Below are 25,799 nucleotides of genomic sequence, written 5' to 3' on the forward strand. Positions count from 1 at the left end.
TAAAACCTGGAGAGAGAGAAAAGAATGACAGAGGAGCTGTTCCATGTTAAAGGAGACCAAGGGGACGTAACACGTCGGCGCAATGAGTGACCCTGGACTGGGTTTGAGAACGGAAAAAGAGCATTAGAGAGACAATCCATGAAATTCCACCAGCGTTCTTTCTTGGCTTTGATTATGGCACTGGCATCCTATAGGACGTTAATATTTAGAGAAGCCGGCTGAAGGGCGACAAAAATTCTTTGTACGATTTTTTGCGAGATTTTTGGGAGTCTGAAATTAATTCGATTCACATGAAAAGTTTTAAACATTGCTTTGGAGAGCCGGTCCAGCGGGCAGCGCGCCGCCGGATCTGGCCGCGGGTTGGGCGAGCCGGGCCCCCGCCCTCCGCGGGCCGCTCGGTGGGAGGGGTCGGGCCGCCCCGCATTTCCGAGACGCGCCGCTGGGCGCCCGCACCCGCCGTCATGCCCGGGGCCGCGCTGCCCGCCGTCCTGCTGCCGCTGCTGGGCCTCGCCGCCGCCGCTGTCGCGGGTAAGTCGCCCCCGCCCCTGCGATGCCCCCTCCTCGCCCCCGGCCCAGCCGAGACTCTCCACCATCCCTCTCCTACCCGTCCCTGGGCGGCACCTGCGCGCCCACCCCGTGCGCCCTCGCGGGGCCAGGTGTCGGTCATCCCCCCCCCCCCCCCCCACTACCCTCCAGGTTCAGTGGGTTCCAGGAGGGCGCCCGGGGGAAGGGGTCGCCGAGCTTCCGAGAGTACCCTCTCCCTTCCGACGAAGTGCAAGCCTCCGCGCAGACCCCACTCGGAGCGAGGGGGACCCCAAAGGGGGGGGGGGGGGGGCTAAGTGACTGGAGCGCAGAGGGACGTAGAGTACCGGGCGGAAAGGAGAAGCGGGGAAGTTGGCCGCCGAGATTTCCCCAGCTGCGCGCTGCGGGGATGGACGGCGGGGCCGGGGGGAAGCCGGCCCTCGTTTGCTCACCGCGGTGTTTGTCCAGTGGGTTGGTGTTCAAGTGGCTGGAACGGGAAAACAGTTGAGCCAGATAACCCTTGGATCACAGCGGGACGAGAGCAGCCTAAGCTTGGATTTCACTTACGTCGTGTGATTTGAAGATCGTTCAGTGTGGGCTGCTGTTGTGCAAGTGACAGATGAAAAATTACACGTTAGTCAGTCATTTCCTAAATGCCTCCTGAGGAAAATACAATTCTGTTGAACATGTGGTTTTTGTGTTTTTGGAAAACAAAATTACCGTGCAAGCATGTCAAAAATGTGGCTGGGGTAAACTCTGGGGAAAGACTTCCATCCCCAAGCACTGCGGAAGGCACAGTTCCAGGAATTACAGAGCAAAATAAACAAGAACTCGGTGAATACTTGTGTGGGTTTGAATTAAGTGATTATGCAAGAGTGTGATCCCCCCTCCTCTTTCCTGAATTTCATTGCCATTTTGTAAGTTCTTGCTGGAAGCCTGCTGGCAGGCAGGAATATTTTAAAGGATCTCAGTGATGGAGGCAGCAGGAGAGTCAGCAGCTCAGAACTTGATTAAAAACCCGAAGCCCCTTCCCTTCGACCATTTACGACCAGTTATGTCATCAGATGCCTGTGAAGGAGCAGAAACAATTTGTGCGGATGTTCTCACTGCTCAGACTGCACATCCGCTTTTCCTAAGACAGGGCTGGACTGGAGATCTGTGAAGAGGGGCTGTTTGAGCCCACCTTAAGCATGGCCCTCGTCACGTTTGCCGGTAACATCTAAATGCCCGGGTAACCCACCCTCTGGGTGGCCACGCCTTCATACTTCAGGCTAGTCAAGAAATTCTTCTCTTGTTAAACTTTAGCAAAAAAAATCAACTCCTAGATTTGGATATCTCTCTTCAGAAAAGCTGTTTTGATCAATAGAGGACAAGCTATTTTAGGAAAGTTTTGTTCTTTTTCCTTTTTATAAGTGCAGGATGGCTAGATGGGCTTTTCTTTTTCTTTTTAAATTTTTATTGAATTTATTGGGGAGACATTGTTTTGGGAAAAGTATATAGGTTTCAAGTGGACAATTCTGTTATGCATCATCTGCATATTGTATTGTGTGTTCACCCAAAGTCAGTAAATAGGCTTTTCAAGAGCTTAAGAAAAGTGCCCGTTGAATACATTAATGCCATTAATTCATCAGCTTCTCTCAGTAAGGAGGCTTTAATGATTGATTTAGGCAGAGCGTGAGCTTTGGAGTTAGGTACACAAACTGTGTGGCCTTGAACAAGTTACCCAACTCATTTCACGTTAGTAAAATGGAGATAATACCTCACAGCGCTAACTGTGAGCATTAGGTGAAAACTCTATGTCTAGTACCTATTACAGACATGGGAAATCTTGTTTCCTTCCCTTGTTCTCTTCATACAAAATGAAGGGTAATTATTGCAACTAGAAAACCTCATGAGTACCACTTTACAGGGATGTATGTTGGATGTGTTTACTGAACACATTCACATACATGTTGATGATATAGGGCTAAAAAGCTATATATGTATATATTTTTTTCATCGTAATACTTCCCCAACCTCCCATCCAGACAAAATCAAGAATCACATTTGGCTTAGGACTAAGTCAAGAAAGCTTTTCAAGGTTTTCACAGATTTAGCTGAATGGCAAGTCCTCAACAGAAAAGCTCGTATGGTATTGCTGCATGAAGTATGAATTTAATGTTGACATGGAGATCATTGTTATTGTTCTGGTATTTTGGAATTTATTTTGTAAGTGTTCTTACATTGTTTTTAGTTATCTTGGAGATCACAGTGAGCAAAACATTCTTTAAATTCCTGAATGAGGTTCTATGGTATTCCTTTTAAAGAGTTCTTTCTGCATTTAGTAGATGATCAGTATGTTTACTGGGTCAGTGATTTCCCATGGGTGGCATAAGATGAGTGAATATAAGCATTTCAGAGTAAATACTCATTCTGTGGTTAGCACATGGATCAGAATTTAGGTAACTAAATTTTTTTTTTAGCTCTTTGTGGAAGCAGTCCTCTTTGTATTTTAAAAAACTTTTTAATTACATTTATTGAAATAACATTAGTTAATAACATTATGTAAATTTCAGGTATATAACATTATATTTTTATGTCTGAATACTCTATTGTACGCTCACTGTCCAAAGTCTAGTTTTTATCCAATTCACCTTCCCTCCTTCCCCTCTGCCTCAGGTTAACCACCATTCTGTTGTCTGTGTCTATGGATTTGTTTTGGGTTTTTTTTGTTACTTTGTTGTTCGTTTTGTTACTTTTTTTTGTTTTATATTCCACATATGGGTGAAGTCTTATGATTTTTGTTCTTTTCTATCTGATTTATTTCACTTAGCATAGTACCCTCAAGATCCATCCTGAGTAGTATTCCTTTATAGATATATACCACATCTTTGTTCATTCATCCATCAGTGGACCCTTAGGTTGTTTTTACATCTTAGTTATTGTAAATAATGCTGCAGAGAACTGATGCAGCTCAATAACAACAAAAAACAATTAGATTTAAAAATGGGCAGAATGAATAGACTTTTTTTTCCCAGACATATAGATGGCAAACAGGTCTATGAAAAGATGTTCAACATCACTAGTTATTAGGGAAATGCAAATCAAAAGCCATTCTTACCTATTCGAATAGCTATTTTCAAAAAGACAAAAATAATCCATGTTGGTGTGGATATGGAGAAAAGGGAACTGTTGGTGGAAATGTAAACTGGTACAGCCACTATGGAAAACAGTATGGAGGCTCCTTTAAAAATTAAGAATAGAACAACCATAAGATCCAGCAACTCCTCTCTGGGTATTTACCCAAAGAATATGAAAACACTAATTTGTAAAGATGTGGGTTACTAATTTTGAATTGCCATATCCTTCAAGCCCTAGGTGAGGTGCTCCTGTCATCTCTTACCACCCTTCCTGCCATTCTCTGTGTCCACACTGACCTCCTGGGACTCAAGCACCTGCTGGTTCTTCCATCCAGACCAGCCTCGCCTTTCCCAGTCCTAGGCATAGTGGCCCCAACCCACGTCATTCATATCTGTTCACCTCCTCAGGTCTTCCCTGAACACCCCACATTCTTTGTCATATCCCCATGTTTATCTTCTTCAAACACTTAATACTATCTGAATGCATCTTGTTTTTTTTTAAAAATGAGATCAACCAAAGGACTTGTATGCATGCATATGAGCATAATCAATGGACACAGACAGTAGGGGGGTGAGGGCATGTACTGGGGGGGTGGGAGAGTCCGGGGAGAGGTCAGTGGGGGAAAAAGGAGACTCCTGTAATACTTTAAACCAGAAAGAATTTAAATAAAAAAATAATAAAACAAAAAGTTATCTTTATTGTTGAAAGTATTACGGATGTCTCCTTTTCCTCCCCATTCTTGCTTATTCACTGTTTTCTTGCTTGTCACTCCCCTTACCAGGAGGAAGCTCCGTAATAGCAGAGACTTGACTATCTCGGGGAGTCTTATTTTGTTTTGATTTATGTCACTGTACTTTTTTCTAATTTATAATAAAAAACATTTTTAGATAAATGGTTTAAAAAGTGAGGGGGTAATGGGATTGTAATTTCTTCCAAATTATTTTACCACTGCTATGAACTCATCTCATAGTTGAATTTATAGCTTTAAATCCTCTTAATCTATTGATGTGACTTTTGATGACCCTGTGGAAGGCGCAGTTATGTTTCATGGGAAATTATTTCACATAGTTTTTGTATTTGAAATGTTAATAAATGTTTATTTTTCTTCCAGTGAAAAAGTGAAATTGCAACTAGATATTATTTCAGGACTTCTTTCGTTATTGAGAAGCTTTTATAAATGTGCTCGTGTGTTAAAAACTAGTTTTACAACGGTGTTATTGACAATTTTTTTAACACATATCAAATATTTCATTCCTTTTGTGGGTTATTTCAGATTTTGAGGGTAAATCTTAAAACTGACTCTCTAAGAAAATGGGCTAGTGATGCCCCGGAGGTGCAGAGTAACGCTGACTGGTATCCCCATACAATGAATAAATACCATGACACCTCTTCCGAGAAGGCACATGAGGGGGACAAGGCGGCGATGGGCACCTTGGAAGCTAGGTGGTAAGGGTGGTGTGGAGAGGAGATGGAGTGTCCGAGAGGCTGGATTTCCTTGAGATTCAGGGAGATCCTGCAGCCCAGCAACACTGGGCTCTGGATTAGTCAGGGACTTGGAACAGCCACTCCCTCCTCCTCACACAATAAAGGGGATAAAGGGCTCTTCCTCCTCCTCTGTCTCTGCCACAGTTGCCCTTGTTGGAGTAAGTGACTGCAGCTCATATCTTAATGGGAGGGGGGCAAAGGTCTTATTATTGACAAAGAAAAAAATATGTAATCTTTGCCTTTCCTTTGTTAACACTCAGAACAAGTATGTCCCAAGGATCACTTCCTCTTATTCTGTGCCTGATGGTTCAAAAAAAGAAATCATAAGAGAACAGAGAGTTCTATGGCAGCTAGCCAGTAATGCACAATATTCCTGTGGATATGCCATTTTCTCCTTTCAGTAGAAGCTAATTTTAGGCAGAGAAACTATATAGAAACGTTTGGAGTTAGGTTAAGTACAAGCTTTTAAATTTCTCATCAGGCTCCTAAAATTCTGCACTAGTTAAATCAATAGAATTATAAAGTTACAAAATCCATAAAGACTGGTTTAGGTGTATTATTTTTTTAAATATATTTATATTGATTTCAGAGAGGAAAGGAGAGGGAGAGAGAGAAAAACATCAATGATGAGAGAGAGAAACATCATTGATGAGAGAGAATCATTGACCAGCTGCCTCCTGCGTGCCCCCTACTGGGGATCAAGCTAGCAAACCTAGGCATGTGCCCTGACTGAGAATCGAACTATGACCTGCCAGTTCATAGGTCAACACAGGTGGGACTGAGGCACTCTGAAGCAAAGAATTTTCAGTAACCAGAGGCTCGCCCCATGACAGCGCCCAGCATCCCGCCTTGGTCTGGTGCCCCCACTCACCTGCTCCACCATCCCGCCGTGGCCAATTCCCACCATGTTCTGCACACCCCCCCCAGTGGTCAGCGCACATCATAGTGACCAGTTGTTCAGTTGTTCCTGTTGTTGAGCCATTCGGTCTATTTGCATATTAGCCTTTTATTATATAGGATTTTAAAAATATATTTTATTGATTTTTTACAGAGAGGAAGGGAGAGAGATAGAGAGCCAGAAACATCAATGAGAGAGAAACATCGATCAGCCGCCTCCTGCCCACTCCCTATTGGTACATGCCCTTGACCGGAATCGAGCCCGGGACCCCTCAGTCTGCAGGCCGACGCTCCATCCACTGAGCCAAACCGGTTTTGGCTATATAGGATATTTTATAGAAAATATTTATAGAACCTGAAAACTTATGGCAATATTTTAGGGAGGCAAGATTATAGCAAGGACGGTTAACATTGAAAAAGTCTTAGTTTAACCTTCTGCTCATGAAGTCTAGGAATCTCACCGACTTTCCTCATGGGAGGTATCCAGTCTCTACTTGAACATTATTCTTCTCAAAGTAAAACTGCATCGCTTGAGCAATGCGTAAAGCTTGTTCCTGGGTAGACACTCTGATCTGGAGCATGGCAAGAAGGGTTCTGCGCTGAATCAGCTAGCTAGAGTTTCTGCTAATGCTGAAATGAGCCTACAGAGAAGGCAATTGAGAGGTTTGAGGAAGTGAATCAACAATTTTTACATTTTCCTGCCTATAGTTTTTTTTTTCTCTTTGGCCTTATTATGTATTGCTTATTTAATTGCTCAACAATGTTCTTTGATTTGCTATAATTACCATTATCATCATCATCATCATCATCATCATCATCATATTCACTCCCATCTCAGAGCGAATCTTTGCTATTCCCTCTCTCTGACCTAGATATCCACATGGCTTTTTCCTTCATCTCATTCAGATCACTTTTTATAGGTCATCCTTATAATAAGACCTTTCTTAGACACCTTTCTACGATTGCAACCCAAACCCCTACCCTACACTAAGGTACTTGTTTCTCTGTTTTCACTTTTCTCCTTAGTGCTTATCACTCTCTGTGGTTGCTAGCCTCCAAGATGGCCCAAGTGATTCTCATCTCCTGGTATTCATATTCTGTATAGCTGACCTGTATAATTATAGCTGACCTGTATAACCAATAGGATATTGTGGAAATAACTGAGTGTGAGTCCCAAAGCTGGATTATAAAAGTCATTGCACTTTTACCTTGTTCTCATTTGAGTCACTTGACCCTTGAGCAACCCAGTGGAGAAGTCATGTGGTGAGGAACTGAGGCTTCCTACCCACAGCCAACGCTAACTCACCATCTGTATGAGTGAGCCTTCTTGGAGGCTGTGGCCCTGGCCAATATCTTGACTACAACTTCATCAGACACCGCAGGCCAGAATCACCCAGCTAAGCAGCTGCTTCCGAATTCCTGACCCAGAGAAACTGTGTGAAATAATAAAGCTTTTTAGTTGATTTAAGCTGCTAATTTGCTACTTAGCAATAGATTGGCTAATAACCCATCTAAATAGAAAACACCTTCTCCTGGCCGGATAGCTCAGTTGATTAGAGAGACATCCTGATACACCAAGGTTGCAGGTTCAATCCCTGGTCAGGGCACATACAAGAAAACCAATGAATGCATAAAAATGGAACAACAACAGACCCCGCCGAAATACAAAGGATTGTTACAAAATACTACGAACAACTCTATTCCAAAAAACTGGACAAACGGGAGGAAATGGACATATTCCTAGAAAAATATAACCTTCCAAAACTCAATCAGGAAGAATCTAAACAGCTCAACAGGCCAGTAACTATGGAAGAAATTGAAGCAGTCATCAAAAAGCTTCCGGCAAACAAAAGCCCAGGGCCAGACGGCTTCACAGGAGAGTTTTACCAAACATTCAAGGAAGAACTAAAACCTATCCTCCTCAGACTATTCCAAAAAATTCAAGAGGAAGGAACACTTCCAGGCTCCTTCTATGAAGCCAGCATCACCCTAATACCAGAACCAGATAAAGACAACACAATGAAAGAGAACTACAGACCAATATCCCTCATGAACATAGGTGCCAAAATCCTCAACAAAATCCTAGCAAATCGGCTCCAGCAGTACATCAGAAAGATCATACACCATGACCAAGTAGGATTTATCCCAGGAATGCAAGGATGGTACAATATCCGCAAATCAATAAACGTGATACATCACATAAACAAATTGAGAGAAAAAAATCACATAGTCATATCAATAGATGCAGAAAAAGCATTTGACAAAATCCAACACCCTTTCTTGATAAAAACTCTCAACAAGGTGGGAATAGAAGGAGCATACCTCAACATAATAAAAGCTATATATGATAAACCCACAGCAAACATCATACTCAATGGGCAAAAACTAAAATCATTTCCCCTAAGAACAGGAACAAGACAGGGATGCCCACTATCACCACTCCTGTTTGACATAGTGCTGGAAGTATTAGCCATTGCAATTAGACAAGAAGAAGAAATAAGAGGCATCCAAATTGGAAAAGAAGAAGTAAAGCTGTCCTTATTTGCAGATGACATGATATTGTACATAAAAAACCCAAAAGACTCCATCAAAAAACTAATAGACTTAATAAATGAATTCAGCAATGTAGCAGGATACAAAATTAACGCCAAGAAATCTATGGCATTTCTATACACCAATAGTGAACTTACAGAAAGAGAGACTAAAAAGGCAATCCCATTTACCATCGCACCAAAAAAACTAAGATACCTAGGAATAAACTTAACTAAGGAGGTAAAAGACCTATACACGGAAAACTACAGGACACTGAAAAAAGAGATAGAGGAAGATGTAAACAGATGGAAGAACATACCATGTTCGTGGATTGGTAGAATCAACATCATTAAAATGTCCATACTACCCAAAGCAATCTACAGATTCAATGCACTCCCCATCAAAATACCAACAGCATATTTCACAGACCTAGAAAGAACTCTCCAAAAATTCATCTGGAATAAAAAAAGACCCCGAATAGACACAGCAATCCTGAAAAAGAAGAATAAAGTGGGAGGGATCTCAATACCAGATTTCAAGCTGTATTACAAAGCCACTGTTCTCAAAACAGCCTGGTACTGGCACAAGAACAGACATATAGATCAATGGAACAGAATAGAGAATCCAGATATCGACCCAAACCACTATGCTCAATTAATATTTGACAAAGGAGGCATGAACATACAATGGAGTCAAGACAGTCTTTTCAATAAATGGTGTTGGGAAAATTGGACAGATACATGCAAAAAAATGAAACTAGATCACCAACTTACACCATACACAAAAATCAACTCAAAATGGATACAGGACTTAAACATAAGATGGGAAACCATAAAAACTAGAGGAATCCACAGGCAACAAAATCTCAGACATATGCCAAAAGAACTTCTTCACTGACACTGCCCCTAGGGCAATGGAAGCTAAAGAGAAAATTAACAAATGGGACTACATCAAAATAAAAAGCTTTTTTACAGCAAAAGAAACCATCAACAAAACAACAAGAAAGCCCACTTTATGGGAGAACATATTTGCAAATGCTATCACTGATAAAGGTTTAATCTCCAACATCTACAGGCAGCTTATACAACTTAATAAAAGGAAGACAAATAATCCAATAAAAAAATGGGCAACGGACCTAAATAGAATCTTTTCAAAAGAAGACAGAAGGAAGGCCAAGAGACACATGAAAACATGCTCAAAGTCACTAATTATCCGAGAGATGCAAATCAAAACAACAATGCGGTACCATCTCACACCTGTCAGAATGGCTATCATCAACAACAAATCAACAAACGACAAGTGTTGGCGAGGATGCAGAGAAAAAGGAACCCTCGTGCACTGCTGGTGGGAATACAGACTGGTGCAGCCACTGTGGAGAACAGTATGGAGTTTCCTCAAAAAACTGAAAATGGAACTCCCATTTGACCCAGTAATCCCACTCCTGGGAATATATCCGAAGAAACTAGAAACACCAATCAGAAAGGATATATGCACCCCTATGTTCATAGCAGCACAATTTACAATAGCTAAGATTTGGAAACAACCTAGGTGCCCGTCAGCAGATGACTGGATCAGAAAACTGGTACATCTACACAATGGAATACTATGCTGCCATAAAAAAGAAGGAATTCTCATCATTTGCAGCAACCTGGATGGAATTGGAGAACATTATGCTAAGTGAAATAAGCCAGTCAATGAAAGAAAAATACCACATGATCTCACTCATTTATGGGTAATAAAGAACATTATAAACTGATGAACAAAAATATAGATACAGAGACAGTAAAGCATCAAACAGAATGTCAAATTATAGGGGAAAGGTTAGGGAGAGGTGGGGGAGATAAGAGATCAACCGAAGGACTTGAATGCATGCATATAAGCATAACCAATGGACACAAAACTCTGGGGGGTAAGGGCATGTATGGGTGTGGGGTTGGGGGGGGGGGACAATGGTAAGATATGTACACATATAATACCTTAATTAAAAAAAATGGAAAAACAAATCAGTCTCTCTCTCTCTCCCCCCCCTCCTTCCCTCTCCCTCTCTCCTTTTCTCTCTCTAAAATCAATAAAACAAATTTCTGTAAAGTTTAATTTCTATTTAACAATTGAAATAATATAAAACACCTCCTACATATTATTTTATTTTCCTACTCTGTCTCTGTGTATTTGCCTCAACTAGAATATGAGCTCCAGGAAAGCAGGAATATTTTCCTTTTTGTTCACGGTGGAATCTATAGCCTCTAGAACAATTTTCTCACAGTAACCTCCTGAGATAGGTACTGGTCTCATCCCCATTTTACAAATAAGGAACTTGGGGCATCGGCAGGTTGTTACATATAGCCAAGATCATGTTGTCAGAGCCAGACTTTTCTCCATAGCCTAATATGCTGAGTCAGAATGCTGCACTGCCCACTTTTCTGCGTACTATGTCGTGTTATGTACAAGACACTGTGATGGTTAGGTATGTGTGTGTGTGGCGGGGGGGGGGGTTAAATTTAAGGCATGGTCTCTGTTGTCGTGCAGTTCACAGTCCAATTGAGAAAATAGGATCAGTATCAGATAACTGGCATACAGGATTTGATCAGTGCCATGAGTGTGGGTGTAGGTCATCAAAAGGTAGCATAATTCCTTTTTAAAAAGTTATTTATTTATTAATTTTAGAGAGTGTGAGGAAGGGTGAGAGAGAAAAACATTGATTTGTTGTTCCACTTATTTATGCATTCAGTGGTTGATTCTTGTATGTGTCCTGATGGGATTGAACCCACAATCAAAGGCTGACTACCCTCAGCTAGGCAGCAGCCAAGGCAGGGACCTGGTGTAAGAACCCTACGAGGCCCATTTGACTGCTGAGATGGGAGCTTCAGCTTTCCTATCACCCATAGGTCTTTGCACTAGATCTCTGTCATTTGGGGTAATCCTTGTCACCAGAAAGGGCCTCTCACACATTGTGTAGTGCAAAGTCCTGTAGAAGTTTCAAGGAGTCACAGGTTACAGGAAGGAGAGAGTTGGGTCCTTCATGGAGAATTGACACATGAGCTGCCACTGGAGTAAGAATATACTTTAATCAGTAAATGCTTTACATATCAGAGTTCATTATCTATATATATAAAAGCCTAAGTGACCATTACAACCAGTCAACCGAACGACCAGTCGCTATGACGTGCATTGACCACCAGGGGACAGATGCTCAATGCAGGAGCTTCCCCCTAGTGGTCAGTGCACTCCCACAGCCAACCTCCCGCGGTCCCCCGCAGCCCCCCACACCCCGCCCAGCCGGCCCTGATCAGCCCCGATCACCAACCAGGCCGGGGGACCCCACCTGTGTACAAATTTGTGCACTGGGCCTCTAGTAATTTATAAAGCATAAGAACTACAAATGTACAAAAGTAATTTGTAAATTTCTCCTCACTTGGTGTCAAATATATTTTTGTGTACTTAATAGACATGTTTTATTTCAAATAACAGTATTTTAAATATATGATTTTTTATATTTTTTCATTTTGTATTTTGAATATTCTTGAGCTTTTTATTACCAATAGAAAATACCATGCATAGCTTTGACTAGAAATAAAACAAAAGAGCATTTGTCAGTTTGTGGTTCCAGAACTTCCAGTGATTTATAAAGGTGTTTCAGGTGTCATTACCATAAATATTGTAATGGAGTCTGTTCCCATTTCCATTTTTTAAAAATTCCATAAGGCTTAAGAAAATACAGCAAAAGGAAACAGGAAAAAATAGGAGAAGAATAAAAAATCAAAGTTTGCAATTCATATCTGCCCTGTGACTTTCTATTTGAGTTTCGTCTGGAAATGACTGTTTTCTTTATTTTGACCTAATATAGAAACTATTATCTGGTGGGAGAAGGGGGAGGAGGGAGAGACCTGCCTAGTTTACTCAGTCAAAGAATATTTGACTCCTTACTAGTTATTAGGTGCCTATCATTGTGCTGGAATGTTTTTTTCTTTCACTTTTTCCTTTTTTGCAGAGCAAACTCATTTATCCTGTGAGTCATAGCTCCAATATTGCTTCCTTTCTAAAATGTCCCTTATTCCGAACATGATTTATTCATTCTTTAATAGTTTTGTGCATTTCGCCTATCATACACTTGTAATATATATCATATTTATATGTCTGACTCTCCCGTCAGACTAAACACTTTAAGTGTGGGACTCAATCCTCTTTATAGCTCTTTCTCCTTACCCCTGAGCACTGCCCATTCTAGCTAACACATAGGAGTTACTCAGCAAATATTTGTTGGAAGGATGATGGTTAGATGGACAAACAGTTATTGACAACTTGTTCCAGAAGTGTAAAAGTGAGAATTCTGCTCCTGACTGTAATAGAGTGGGAGATTAATGCTGCCACTAAGAACAACTAGAAAACTTGGATAAAATCACATAAGAATCGAATTTGCATCTTAGAGAACTGCTAAGCAGTAGAGATGAGCCCAATATTATGCATTAGTTTCCCCTTAGGAGAATTGTCAAAATTTAAAGCAGCTAAAAGTAGAGCATAGTTGTTGGCAGTCTCGTGGTGTCTAAGGAGACAAAAATTTGAGTTTTAACTTGATAAAGAGGAGGGAATCTAGATAAGATCCAGGTTTTCAACTGAGACCCGTGGGTACTGGGCCTCACAAAGGCGATGGCACCTCCTCAATTCAACTCACTCTCTGATTGTATTAAGGTAATCTTCATACTTGAGCTGCCTACCAGATTCCTTTGTAGAGGAGAATAACATCACTGGGAGTCTCTTCAATTTTTTTACATAGTTTCTGGTATTTGATTTTAAATAAATAAACTACTAGGCATAACAAGGCACAGGCCAAAAGAGAGAAAAAACTAAGAAGACACCAATAAGTGACTCAGAAATCAGAGTTATCAGAAATGGATTTAAAAATAACTGAAATAAGTTCAAGGATGCAGAGAATAAGATTGAGAATTTCACCAGAGATCCAGAATCTATAAAAATATAAACAGATTGAAATTCTGTATCTAGAAAGTCACTGACATTAGGAACTCAGTAGATGGGTTTCACAGCATTTTTGTTAAAACTGAAGAGCAGATTAGTAAACCAGAAAGAACAAGAGTATATATAGCATGGTGAGCCACAAGTATCAAAAATATGTAAAAGAGCAAAGAGAACATATGGGACATGGTAAAAAGTGTAATACATATGTAATGTAAGTCCCAGAAAGGGAGGAGGGAGAAAATGGAGTGGAAGGATTATTTGAAGTGATAATAGCCAAGAACTTTCCAAAAAGTGACCAATGAAAATAAGCTACAGATTCAAGAAGTACATTGATTTATTAGCAGGATTAAAAAAAACAAACAACAACAACTAGGCATATAACTGTCAAACTGCTAAAGACAAAGAAAATCTTGAAAGCAGCCAGAAAGAGCCACAGTTGGACCAACTGAATTTCTCAATAGGCATGATCAAAGTCAAAACAATAAAGTTACTTCTTACTATAAATGACAATTAAGCTGCCATTCTAGAATTCTGTATTTGCAAAAATATCCTTCAAACATGAAGGTAGTTTAGAGACATTTAGTAACACAGAAATGTAAGAAGGAATGAAGAACAACAGAGTAGGTAAATAAGTGTTTAAAGGAACATTGACCATGCAAAATAGTAATAAAACAACACAAAGGAAGGGAGGTCCATGAAATTAAAATATTATAAGGTCCTAGCATTGTCTAGGAAGTGGTAAAAGTACTAACTTATTTTAGGTACCAATTAAATTTAGGTAAGGTGGCATGTTGTAATTTTCAGGGTTCCCACTACAGAAATAAAATTAAAGAAAATTTATTTAATAAGCTAAAAGAAAAAAATGGAATTTAAAAATATTTAGTAATCTAAAAAAAAAACACACACAAAAGGGGGGAAAAGGAACAGAAAACAAGTAGGCCAAATAGAAAACAAATAGTAACATGGTAGCTATAAACCCAAATGCATCAGTAATTACATTAAATATTAATTGAAATATTCTAATTACAAAACAAATATTATCAAACTGGAATTTTTTTTGAAGCCTAATTGCTGCTTGTAAGAATTATAATCACTTTACAAAAGTGTTTGGCAGTATCTGCCAAAGCTAGTCACAGGTATACCTCTATGACCCAGCATTCCACTTCTAGAAATATACCCATGATAAAGCTTCATATTTGCACCAAAAGATGCCCAATGTGTTTATAGCAAAAGTACTTGTAATGGACACCGATTAGAAACTATCCAAATATCATCAACAGAAGAATGAATAAATTCATACAATACTAGATGGCAATGGGAAAGAACAACCTATGACGATACACTACAACATGAATGAATCTCATAAAAGTAATGTTTATCAAAGAAGCCAGACACAAGAGACTACATACTGCATGATTTCATTACTACAATGTTCAAAAACAGCAAAACTAATCTGTGGTGTTAGAAGTTAGGATAGTGATTACCTTTGGAGGGAAGCAGTGACCAAAAGGGGTTAATGTTCTGTTTCTTTATCTCGCTGATAATTTACATGGATATGTCCATTTTATGAAAACTCAAGCTGTATATTTATGACTTACACATTGTATGATGTATTTCAATAAAAAGTTTACTTTTTAAAGAGTACGTTAGTAAACGTATTAGAATTGGCAGCAAATTCAATCCAGTTATATTACAGGATATCAGAAACTTCTCATGCTTCTAGAAGGAAAAGATGAATACACTGGAAAGAGAGTGTGTGAAGCTGCTGAAGAGATGATAAAGTAAGCTATTTAAGGATGAAGAAGAGAGGATTCATTCATTCAGCAAAGTTTTTAAATTCTTATTATAGCCCAAGAGCTTTTTGAGGCATTGGAGATTCACAGTTTAATAATATGTCAGAAAGGTCACTGTTTAGTGGATAAGGATACCAATCATAGACATAATAATGAAAGCTATGTTTTGAGCACCTTCCTTAAATTAGGCCCTATGCTGTGTAGTTTTGTAGATGCCTACCTAAAGCTGACAACAATCCAAGGAGGTTGTTTTTTCTTGAGGAAACACAGGTATTAAGTTGTCCAAGATATCACCATGGAGATAAAAACCTTAGTCAGTCTGACTTCAAAGCCATGTTTCTCTTGGTACCTTACCCAGCCTTGGATGGTGTTTTAGAAGAGAAGTCAACATAAATTCCAGTGGCGATGTCTTGGAGAAGGTGGTATACATGGATGGCCTGGACCTCCAAGGATGAGCAGACAAAGAATAATGTTTGATGATCTGGAAGTGGTTTTGGAGAACTAAAAGTCTTTCGTTCTAAGTAAGGGCCAGACTTTTGAAGAAGGCAGCAGAGGTGTGTAGTGAAAGTGAGATCATTGAGCACTGTTTCTCAGGAAGGGGATCTAGCTGCTCTTATACAGACTTTCAGCCAAGCACGTTGTTTTTAAGGCATCCCTGAACCCTCTTCCTATAAAGGTGTCTGGTCTGTCCAGTTCCTGAACCTTTCTGGACTTCCTTGCTTTTTAAATGTTGCACATACAATTTTATAGCCAGAGATTTGTTTTACTTAATATTTTACTAAGAGCATTGTCCTAAAGGAAAGTGCTTGCTGCTAAAACATCCCTATTCAACTACCTTTAAGCCACCATTATGGGAAAGTACTAGATTTCCAGGAGTTCAAACCAAGGTTGTCAGTCACAAGTGTAATGCAAGTATTTATAAAACAGCAGGAAAGAAAAAACCCATACAGAGATAAATTGTACCTTGGAACACCTATCCTCATGCTCGTGCATCTTGCATGGCTTAACTACTACTAGTAAAAGAAGCCAGCAGTACGAAGCCAGGGAAAAACTCAGGTCTCATACATCAGGATGATTTTAAGTAGCCCATTGTACTAAGTAGGTTATTGATCCAGCTGCTATAACAGTGACCTGAATTAACAGTGGATTTAACCACACAGGAGTTCCTTTTCTTTCTTGTTACAACTTGAGTGTGATATGATGGCTCCACCTAGGATCCTTCGTCTTCTGTCTTGTCGCTCTGTTATTCCTAGGCTGCTTCCATTGTTTACAGGATTAGAGATGGCTAACTATATTCTAGCCAGTGGGAAAGACGACATATGGTCCAAGCAGCACACTTCTTCCTTAAAAAAATTGTTTTTTTAATTGATTTCAGAGAGGAAGGGAGAGGCAGAGAGAGAGAAAAAAAACACCAACGATGAAAGAGAATCATTGATCGGCTGCCTCCTGCATGGCCCCTACTGGGGGATCGAGCCCGCAACCTGGGCATGTGACCTGGCTGAGAATCGAACCATGACCTTCTGGTTCATAGGTTGATGCTCAACCACTGAGCCACAATGGCTGGGCACATTTTACACGTTTCATTCTGCTCAGACCTTATTATCCAGAAGTTACTAGAAGACTGGGAAATAATCTATCTTGGTGGTCATGTACTCTGTGCTGAGATCTAGTACCAGAGACAACTCCTGGTCCCTGCCATATTCTGAGCCTAGTAAAATCGAAGTTGCTGAGTTTAGACTAACATAGCTGATTGTTAAATTCTGATCTTTGTAGAAGGGCATCCTGTTTGTGTTAAAATTATAATACATACAGAACTTAAAAATAAAAATATGTAAAATCTTAGTGCTTTTCCCAGTATAGACCTGAGAGAATATGGAAGCTTCATGCCTTATGCTCCTTTATTCACTGAAATTCAGTAAATACCTTGAATCCTTTGTCCATTCTGGCCATTGAAACCAAGCTCTTACAGGCAGGCCTATTTTGCTTGTAATGCTAATAATGAAGAGTCCTAGAACCAAGGCTTTAAAATGTACACCTTTATAACGAACAACAAGAGAGACCAAGACAGAAACAAAGATGTGCCTCTACCTCACAGCTGCAGAGGGAGAGAAACATGTTTCCTAGAACTAGTTCTAAGAATCTGCTTTGATGAGCCGATAAATTAAGAACATTCAGAAGAACATCAATCTTGTTTTCCAGTGCAATATGAAAACTTGTCTGAATAGTCATAATCCAGCAACTTGTTTTCTTCTGTGTTCTTGGAAGTATAATTTTAACAAAAAGATCTTGTAAAACTAAGACTTTTGGAGTTGTGACTGCATGCTACAAAGGTAACCTTAAAAAGAGCTTGTACTTCTGATTGTCTTCCTTGATAGTTTGTTGCCTTGGCAATAATGCTATAATTTATGTCTGAATTCCTAAGCAACCCAAAGACTTAGAACTTTGCTCTGTAAAACCAGAAGAGATTCATTTGCTCAGTTCTCTTTTCCATCATATATTAGTATAATAATAATAGACAAATATGCAAATTGATCGTACCTTCGCTATGCCCGCGATTGGCCAGGAGGCGTGGGGGGGCGGGACTCGGGGTGGCTGGGGTGGCCGATTGGGCCAGCGGGACGCTGAGCTCGCGTCGCCAGTGGCGGCGCGAGCTCAGCATCTGCGCCATGGCTGTGCTGCGGCACAGAAGGGGCCTCTGGGGCAGCGAGCCCATGTCCCACCAGGGACCATCAAAAGCGGGGGAGCTGGGTGCCTGTCCGCTCAGGCACCAGGCCTTTCAGAAGCCTCCCGCGTGGCAGAGGCTTCTGAAAGGCCTGGTGCACCAGCGGACAAATACCCAGCTCCCCCGTGATCGAAAGCGAAAGTGTGTAGGGGACCCTACACGTGCATGATTCAATCATGCACTGGGCCTCTAGTATTAGTATAATGGAGAAAAATAAATTACTGTCACACTCGTCAATTTCTTATTTTAACAAAAACTGAAAGCCTTGTTGCTGAATTAACAAGGGCAATTGCCTTTCCTTTTTTCTGTGAAAATCTAATATTTTTATCTGTAGGAATTCATGAAATTCTTATTTTCAAGTTACTGAACAGTGTTTCTCTTTTTCCACATAGACTGCCCTTCATCCACCTGGGTTCAGTTCCAAGACAGTTGTTACATTTTTCTTCAAGAAAACATCAAAGTAGAAAGCATAGAGGATGTCAGAAATCAGTGTACTGACCATGGTAAGGAGTTTATTCTTTTTCTTTTGCCTTTCAGAAATCATTAAATAATGTTTACCAATTTCTTTAAAAACAATCGTTTTGTTGTATCTCCCTGGGTCCTTATCATAACCATATTCTGCAATATACAAGCCACAGGCAGTGGAACTGGTGGAAGACAGTTGTTAGTCATGTACTCTGTGCTATACCACACGTTGCTGTCCTAGCAGAGTGGCAGAACAGTAGCAACAGCAGTGTCTAAATAATGTGCCTGCTCTGTGCCAGGCACTGTGCTTAAGCACACTGTATATTTTAATTGGCTTCAATTATTATAACAAACCTTCTTTTATCAAGAAGAAATTTAGTTCAGTTATTTGTTCAGTTATTTGCCTGAAATATAGCTGAACAGAAGCCCTACAACTAGGGGATTAACAAAGAAGCCACAAACAGACTGGATGAGGGGTGGAGATGCAGAATAGGGCTGGTCACACACCCACGTGTGGTAGATAAAAATCAGGAGGGATATCTCAACTGTAGAGGTCACCCCTGAGAACTAAGGGAGAACTTCAGCAGCACTAAAAAGCACATGGAAACCATAAAAAAGAACCAGTCAGAAATGAAGGTTACACTAACTAAAGTAAAGAATAATTTATAGGGAATCAACAATAGAGTAGATGAAGCTGAGAATCAAATCAGCGATTTGGAATATACAGGAGCAAAACCACCCAATCACAATAGCAAAGAGAAAAAAATCCAAAAAAATGAAGATAATGTAAGGATCCTCTGGGACAACTTCAAGAGTACCAAATTTGCATCATGGGGGTGCCAGAAGGAGAGGAGAGAGTGCAAGAAATTGAAAACCTATTTGAAAAAATAATGACAGAAAAACTTCCCTAACCTAGTGAAAGAAATAGACATACAAGTCTAGGAAGCACAGAGCATCCCTAACAAGATGAGCCCAAAGAGGCCCCCACACCAAGATACATCATAATTAAAACGCAAAAAGTTAAAGACAAAGAGAGAAGCTTAAAAGCAATAAGAGAAAAGCATTTAGTTACCTACAAGGGAGCGCCCATAAGACTTCCAGCTGATTTCTCAACAGAAACTTGGCAGTCCAGAAGGGATTGGCAAGAAATGTTCAAAGTGATTAAAAGCAAGAACCTGCAACCAAGATTACCCAGCAAAGCTTTCACTGAGAATCAAAAGACATATAATGAGCTTCTGAGACAAGAAAAAGCTAAAGGAGTTCATCACCACCAAAGCAGTATTACATGAAATGTTAAAGGGCCTTCTTTAAGAAGAAGGAGATAAAAAGACCAAAATGGCAATAAATACATACCTATCAGCAATTGAATCTAAAAAACAAAATAAATAAATAAGCAGAATAGAAACAGACTCATAGATACAGAGAACATTTTGACAGTTGCCAGATGGGAGGGAGGTAGGGGCATTGGTGTAAAAGTTGAAGGGATTAAGAAGTACAAATTGGTAGTGGCAGAACAGTCTTGAGGATGTAAAGTACAACATAGGGAATATAGTCAATACTATTCTAATAACTATGTATAATGTCAGATGGTTACGAGATTTATTGGGATGATCACTTAGTAAGTTAAATAATGTGTAATCACTGGGGTGTACACCTGAAACTAATATTGTATGTTCAACTGTAATTGAAAAGTAAAAAGTGGTTTAAAAAAACCTATGATGTTGTAAGCTAGCATCTTTTTCAACTGATATATCTATGATGGTGAGATGAGAGTCATTGATTCTTTAAACATGCTTTTTATTGTTCTTTAAGATCTAGAGATCTGTAGATAATTTCATTAGATTTTGACAGGAATATTAATCACTCTAGCATTCAGAAATGTCCTTTACCTAAAAGACACAATTTCTGACAACCCACCAGTATAACATTTGGAATACTATCAAATTGTATTAGGAATATTTTAATTAAAATAAGAGTTATTTGTCATAGAAGGAATACATGTAAGCAATAGAAGTTTTTAATCCTAGTAAGTGCCACATAGTACTTAATACATAGTTACTGTTTCCTTTGGAAAAACTCTTGCCTGCTAAATGGTGTCGAACATTGGCTCTTTGAAAAAAAGAAAAAATTTCCAACATGTCCATTTGGTTTCATTTCAAAGAAATTGAATAATAGGAATTTTGCTGGTCTTACAAGATTTTAAAATGGAATTTCCCTTACAACTATTTTTTTTTTAAGAAAATCATTTATGCCCTGGATGGTGTGCTCAGTAGTTAGAGCATCAGCTTGCACACCAAAGGGTCTCCCCCCACCAAAGGATTTTGATTTCCAGTGAAGGGTACGTACCTTGGTTGTGGGTTTGCATCCTACCCCCATTGGGGCGGTGCAGGCGGCAAACATCTCTCTCACATCAATGTTTCTCTTCCCCTCTCTCTCTCTCTCTCTCTCTCTCTCTTTCCATTTCCTCCCTCCCACTCTCTCTGAAAAGCAGTGGAAAAAATATCCTCATGTGAGGATTAACAAAACAAAATAAAAAGAAAGAAAACCATTTTTTATTAGGTACTAGAGGCTCAGTGCATGAAATTCGTGCATGGGTAGGGTCCCTAGCGGCTGCCAGCTGCCAGCCAGGGCCACCCTTCCCCCGCTGCTGGCTGCCGGCCGGGGCCTTCCTTTGTTCTACACCGCCCCTTGGTGGTCCGCCCATGTCATAGCGAGTAATTGAACTCCCAGTTGGTCAAACTCCCGAGGGGACACTTTGCATATTAGGCCTTTATATAGAGAGATACTTAGACATAACCCAGATTTCAGTTGCAGAAATTAATGATATTGGAGGCTGAGAGCCAAGAAAGGACAGGTTCCTATCCTCTTATTAGCTTGTCTGAACAAGGTGCAAGTTCATTGTCCAGCTTTAATACTTATCTTACGCAGTTAAGCAGCTGCTTCCTATACAGAGGCATACTTAATACCTGTGACTGACTTCCTCTACAACTCAACTGTGGTTAGCTGTATTTGCTCTTTTTCTTTAGCAAAGCAAAACAAAATTGAAAACACCCAGCAACTTTGTGGCTTGTTTCAGAGTCCATTAACTCCACTTGTTCAAACTGGGAAACCATTTAGGAATTTTAAATTGTTGTATGTAAATTTTCTTATACAATTTGTTTGGTGTCAAAAGAAAAATAATTTTTCCCACCCAGTTAAAATGTATAAATTCAGCTTTTCTTACTGATTTTTTAAAAATTCTTATACAATTCTCACCATTTATGTGATAATCCTTTTTATTTACCTCCACTATGGAAATACTCATTTCATTGATGAGCCAGAAAATTAGCTAAAATGTGTTTATAATGCTGTTTCTTATTTTTGGATAGGATCGTGTTTTGGTTTAGAACAGTAGTGGATATTAATTCAGTGTTTTCTATGTATGCAGAAGAAAAGCACAAGGACTGTTAGAATATTTACATTTGGATTTATTAAATCTTCACAGCCTCACAAAATCATATCATAAACCTATCATAAGGGTATGTACTAGTACTAGTATACACAATAAGTGACTTGTTACCTTTTGAGCTGCAAAGAGCTATATCTAGAAATATTCCCTGTGCTTTGTTCTAATTTACTTGATGTTACCTCTCCATTATTCTTGATACTATTATTCCTTTAGGAAAATAATTGTGAGAGGCTAAAGTTTTTCTTATTTTGAAGCATTTAACCTAAATTTATATATTATCATTACAATTGAAAAAATTAGTATTTTCAGTCTTTCCTTTTTGTGATCTATGAGCTATGTCACTAGCCATAAAAAGAATTAAAGACCCAAATTACATCTCAGCAGGTAGTGTCACTAATAATGCATTAAAAAAAAATGCTTGTGTGCATGTATTCTTCAGGGTCTTATGCTGTCATTTGTTAAAGAAAATGACATAGTAATTTAAGTGTATACAGTACTTAATTAGATTACAATGTTAAAAATCATTTGGATTCCACTGGCTGCTACAAGGTCAGAGAAAAGGATGAAAAACTAATCTCAACACTTATGCCTACAGTGTAACATGGTAAAGTATTTCCCTTGAGGAGTTTTCTAGTGTGGCATTTTTGGTCACATTTCAAATTATAAGTAAGTAAATACTAGGGTAAAACAGATTGAAAGTCTATATGACATTCAATAGACAGGAGGTGACAGCTGGTAGAACTGATAAGAAAATCATCACAGAGTTTTTAAAACTGGAGATATGACTGAGAGAATCTGGCTGAATCTTGATTTGGAATTAATTAAAATACTACTAAGTATTTTAATGTCAGTCTTATTTTTCTTTGCAAAGTTCTTTCTTAATTACACAACTAAGGCATGATCACTGTAGAAAACTTAGAAAAACACATATGCAAATATTTTTAAAATGAAACAAAATCATCCTAAATTGCACTATCCTAAGGAAAAGTAATGACTGAAAACATTTTGGTTAAGTCTCCTTCTAGACTCCCCACCTCCAAGCAAATAAATTTTAATAAATGTTTGCTTAAATATATATATGGATATTAGGCAAAAAAGTTCTATAATCCACATTTTCCCTTAAAATATCTTTACATGATGGTAAATATCCTATATAATAAAAGCCTAATATGCAAATTGACCAACCAGTTGGAGGGGGCGGGGCCAGTGAGTGGGCGGCACCAAGGCGGGTGCCAGCTGGCAGAGGGAGGGGACTGGGGGCGGCGGGGCCATTGAGGGGGTGGCGATGACTGGCGGTGGGGTGATCGAGGGACGGGGCCCCACTGGTCGCCTCTTGCAGAGGTTTATTCAGCTTAGCCGCACTGGCCCTTCTATTTTTATGTTCAGTTCAAGCACAGCATTTGTAAAATTGGGGCGGGGGGAGCAAGTACCCTTCCTGCTGGACACAGACTTGAGTGCCGCCTCATGTGTGTCCCCAGGTTTTCCGATGGTCTTAGGCGACCCTGCTAGCGTTTCTCAACCTGTGGGTCATGACCGCTGCTGTAGAGCCTAAGACCATCAGAAAACACAGATATTTACATTACGATTCATTAACAGTAGCAAAATTACAGTTATGAAGTAGCAACGAAAATAATTTTATGGTTGTGGGGTCACCACAACATGAGGAACTGTATTAAAGGGTCGTATTAAAAAGGTTGAGAATCACTGCTCTAGTAGAATATATATCCTATCTAATAAAAGAGTAATATGCAAATTGACCATCACTCCAACACACAAAGATGGCCGCTCCCATGTGGTCAAAGATGGCTGCCCCCATGTGGACACAAGATGGCCACCACAAGATGGCCAACAGAGGAGGGCAGTTAGGGGTGACCGGGCCAGCAGAGGAGGGCAGTTGTGGGGATCAGGTCTGCAGGGGAGGGCATTTGGGAGGGACCAGGCCTGCAAGGGAGGGCAGTTGGGGGCGATCAGGCCTGCAGGGGAGGACAGTTGGGGGGGACCCAGGCCTGCAGGGGAGGGAAGTTGGGAGGGGAACCAGGCCTGCAGGGGAGGGCAGTTGGGAGGGGAACCAGGCCTGCAGGGGAGGGCAGTTATGGGTGACCAGACCAGCAGGGGAGGGCAGTTAGGGGCAATCAGGCCGGCAGGGGAGCAGTTAGGTGTCCATCAAGCTGGCAGGGGAGTGGTTAGGTGTCAATCAGACTAGCAGGGGAGTGGTTAGGGGGTGATCAGGCTGGCAGGCAGAAGCGGTTAGGAGCAATCAAGCAGGCAGGTAGGCGAGTGGTTGGGAGCCAGCAGTCCTGGATTGTGAGAGGGATCCCAGATTGGAGAGGGTGCTGGCTGGGCTGAGGGACACCCCTGCCCCCCGTGCATGAATTTCGTGCACCGGGCCTCTAGTTCACTAATAACTGAACATTTCCCCACTGCTTAGATATGCCATAGCTAATACATGCCAACCTCTAATAATGGTTAATTTTTCGAGTCTCTCAGCGACATAAGCAACGAGTGAGGAATGTTAGTGATTGTGCCTCTTTCATTTGAGCACCGAGCTAATATTAACTTGCACAATTGTTAAGGATCAGCAGGTCAGAGAATATGTACTTTTTTAAGGGCTTGCCAGATTGTCTCCAAAAAGATTGTACTGATTTTTCTCTGACTAACCACTTACGAGTTCCTAGTTTTCTACACCTATGGCCAACATTGTTTAATCTGAAAGTCTTATTTTAATTTTCATTTCTTTACCAGTAAGATTACATTTTCCACATACAGTATTTGTTGTTATATTTTTTTTGTGAGGGTGAATTGCCTTTTTCAGTTTCAGATCAATTTTTTCTTTTATTAAGGTGTTTGCCTTTTTATTTTTTATTCCTAATAGAGCTTTCATCTGCCCAGTTTGTGAGTTTCTTAACTATAAGGTATGCTTTAAAGGTAGATTTTTTGGCTCTATAGTTTTCTCTTCCCTCTGTAGTTAAATTTCTTGGTTGTCTCTTTTAATAGAAGTGAAAGTAATAACAGAATCCTTTTTTCTTAGGAACATGTTATATTCCTCATTTAGCTGAGTACAGCTGAAAGGGTGTTAGAATGCTCCTTGTTACTTCTATCTTTACTGGGGGATGTATCATTCCCACCAGATTTCCGGATGCTACAAGCTTCGATATCATAATTCATTGTTTTATCTTGCAAAATCATACACCATCATGATAGAAACTAACTCCACTACTGTTTTCTTATGTGTATTAGCCAATTAAGACAGTGGAATTATTTTTTACTTTGCAAGGGAATCTTTGGGTTAAGAAACAAGGTTAAATATCTCGGGAAAGTGAAGATACTGCTAAAATCTATAGGGTGCTATGTAGCTTATCGAATATAAGGATATACTAGGTGTACCAGTTAATAATGCAGATTTTGTAATCAAAGAAAACAAGATAATTTCAAGAGAAACACCAGAAGTGCTTTATTCAAAGTAATGTCATCGCTAGCTACACGTTTCCCCCATCTTTCAGGTAATTGGTGGATACTGTCCCAATAGAACTTTCCTTGTTTTGAGGCAAACCATTCAGAGACCCAATTTTCCACTTCTTCATAGTTTTTGAAGTGCTGCTCAGAAAGTGCGTGTGCTATCGATTGGAACAAGTGGTAATCTGAAGGAGCAAGGTCTGGTGAATACAGCGGGTGGGTTAATATTTCCCAGGCAAGATCTTTTAACGTGTCTTTAACTGGTTTAAAGTATGTGATGATGCGTTACCATGAAGCAAAATTACTTTGCCGTGTCTTCTAGCACATTCTGATCTTTTTATGATCAAAGCATGGTTCAAATTGATTATTTGTTGTCCGTAGCGACCAGTAT

General features: G+C 39.9%; 1 protein-coding gene across 1 annotated transcript in view; it reads left to right on the forward strand.

Annotated features, from left to right (window-relative positions):
* The first annotated feature begins 395 nt into the window (after nt 1–395).
* The window catches only part of CD302 (CD302 molecule), a 40,925-nt gene continuing 15,521 nt past the window's right edge, over nt 396–25,799 (forward strand). Inside the window, exons 1-2 of the mRNA XM_079781894.1 lie at nt 396–528; nt 18,435–18,545. Coding sequence (XP_079638020.1) covers nt 462–528; nt 18,435–18,545 — 178 coding nt within the window. The 5' untranslated portion in view covers nt 396–461. The remainder of the gene's footprint in view (nt 529–18,434; nt 18,546–25,799) is intronic.

Source organism: Cnephaeus nilssonii (assembly GCF_951640355.1).
Source record: "Cnephaeus nilssonii genome assembly, chromosome: 10".
NCBI lineage: Eukaryota > Metazoa > Chordata > Mammalia > Chiroptera > Vespertilionidae > Cnephaeus > Cnephaeus nilssonii.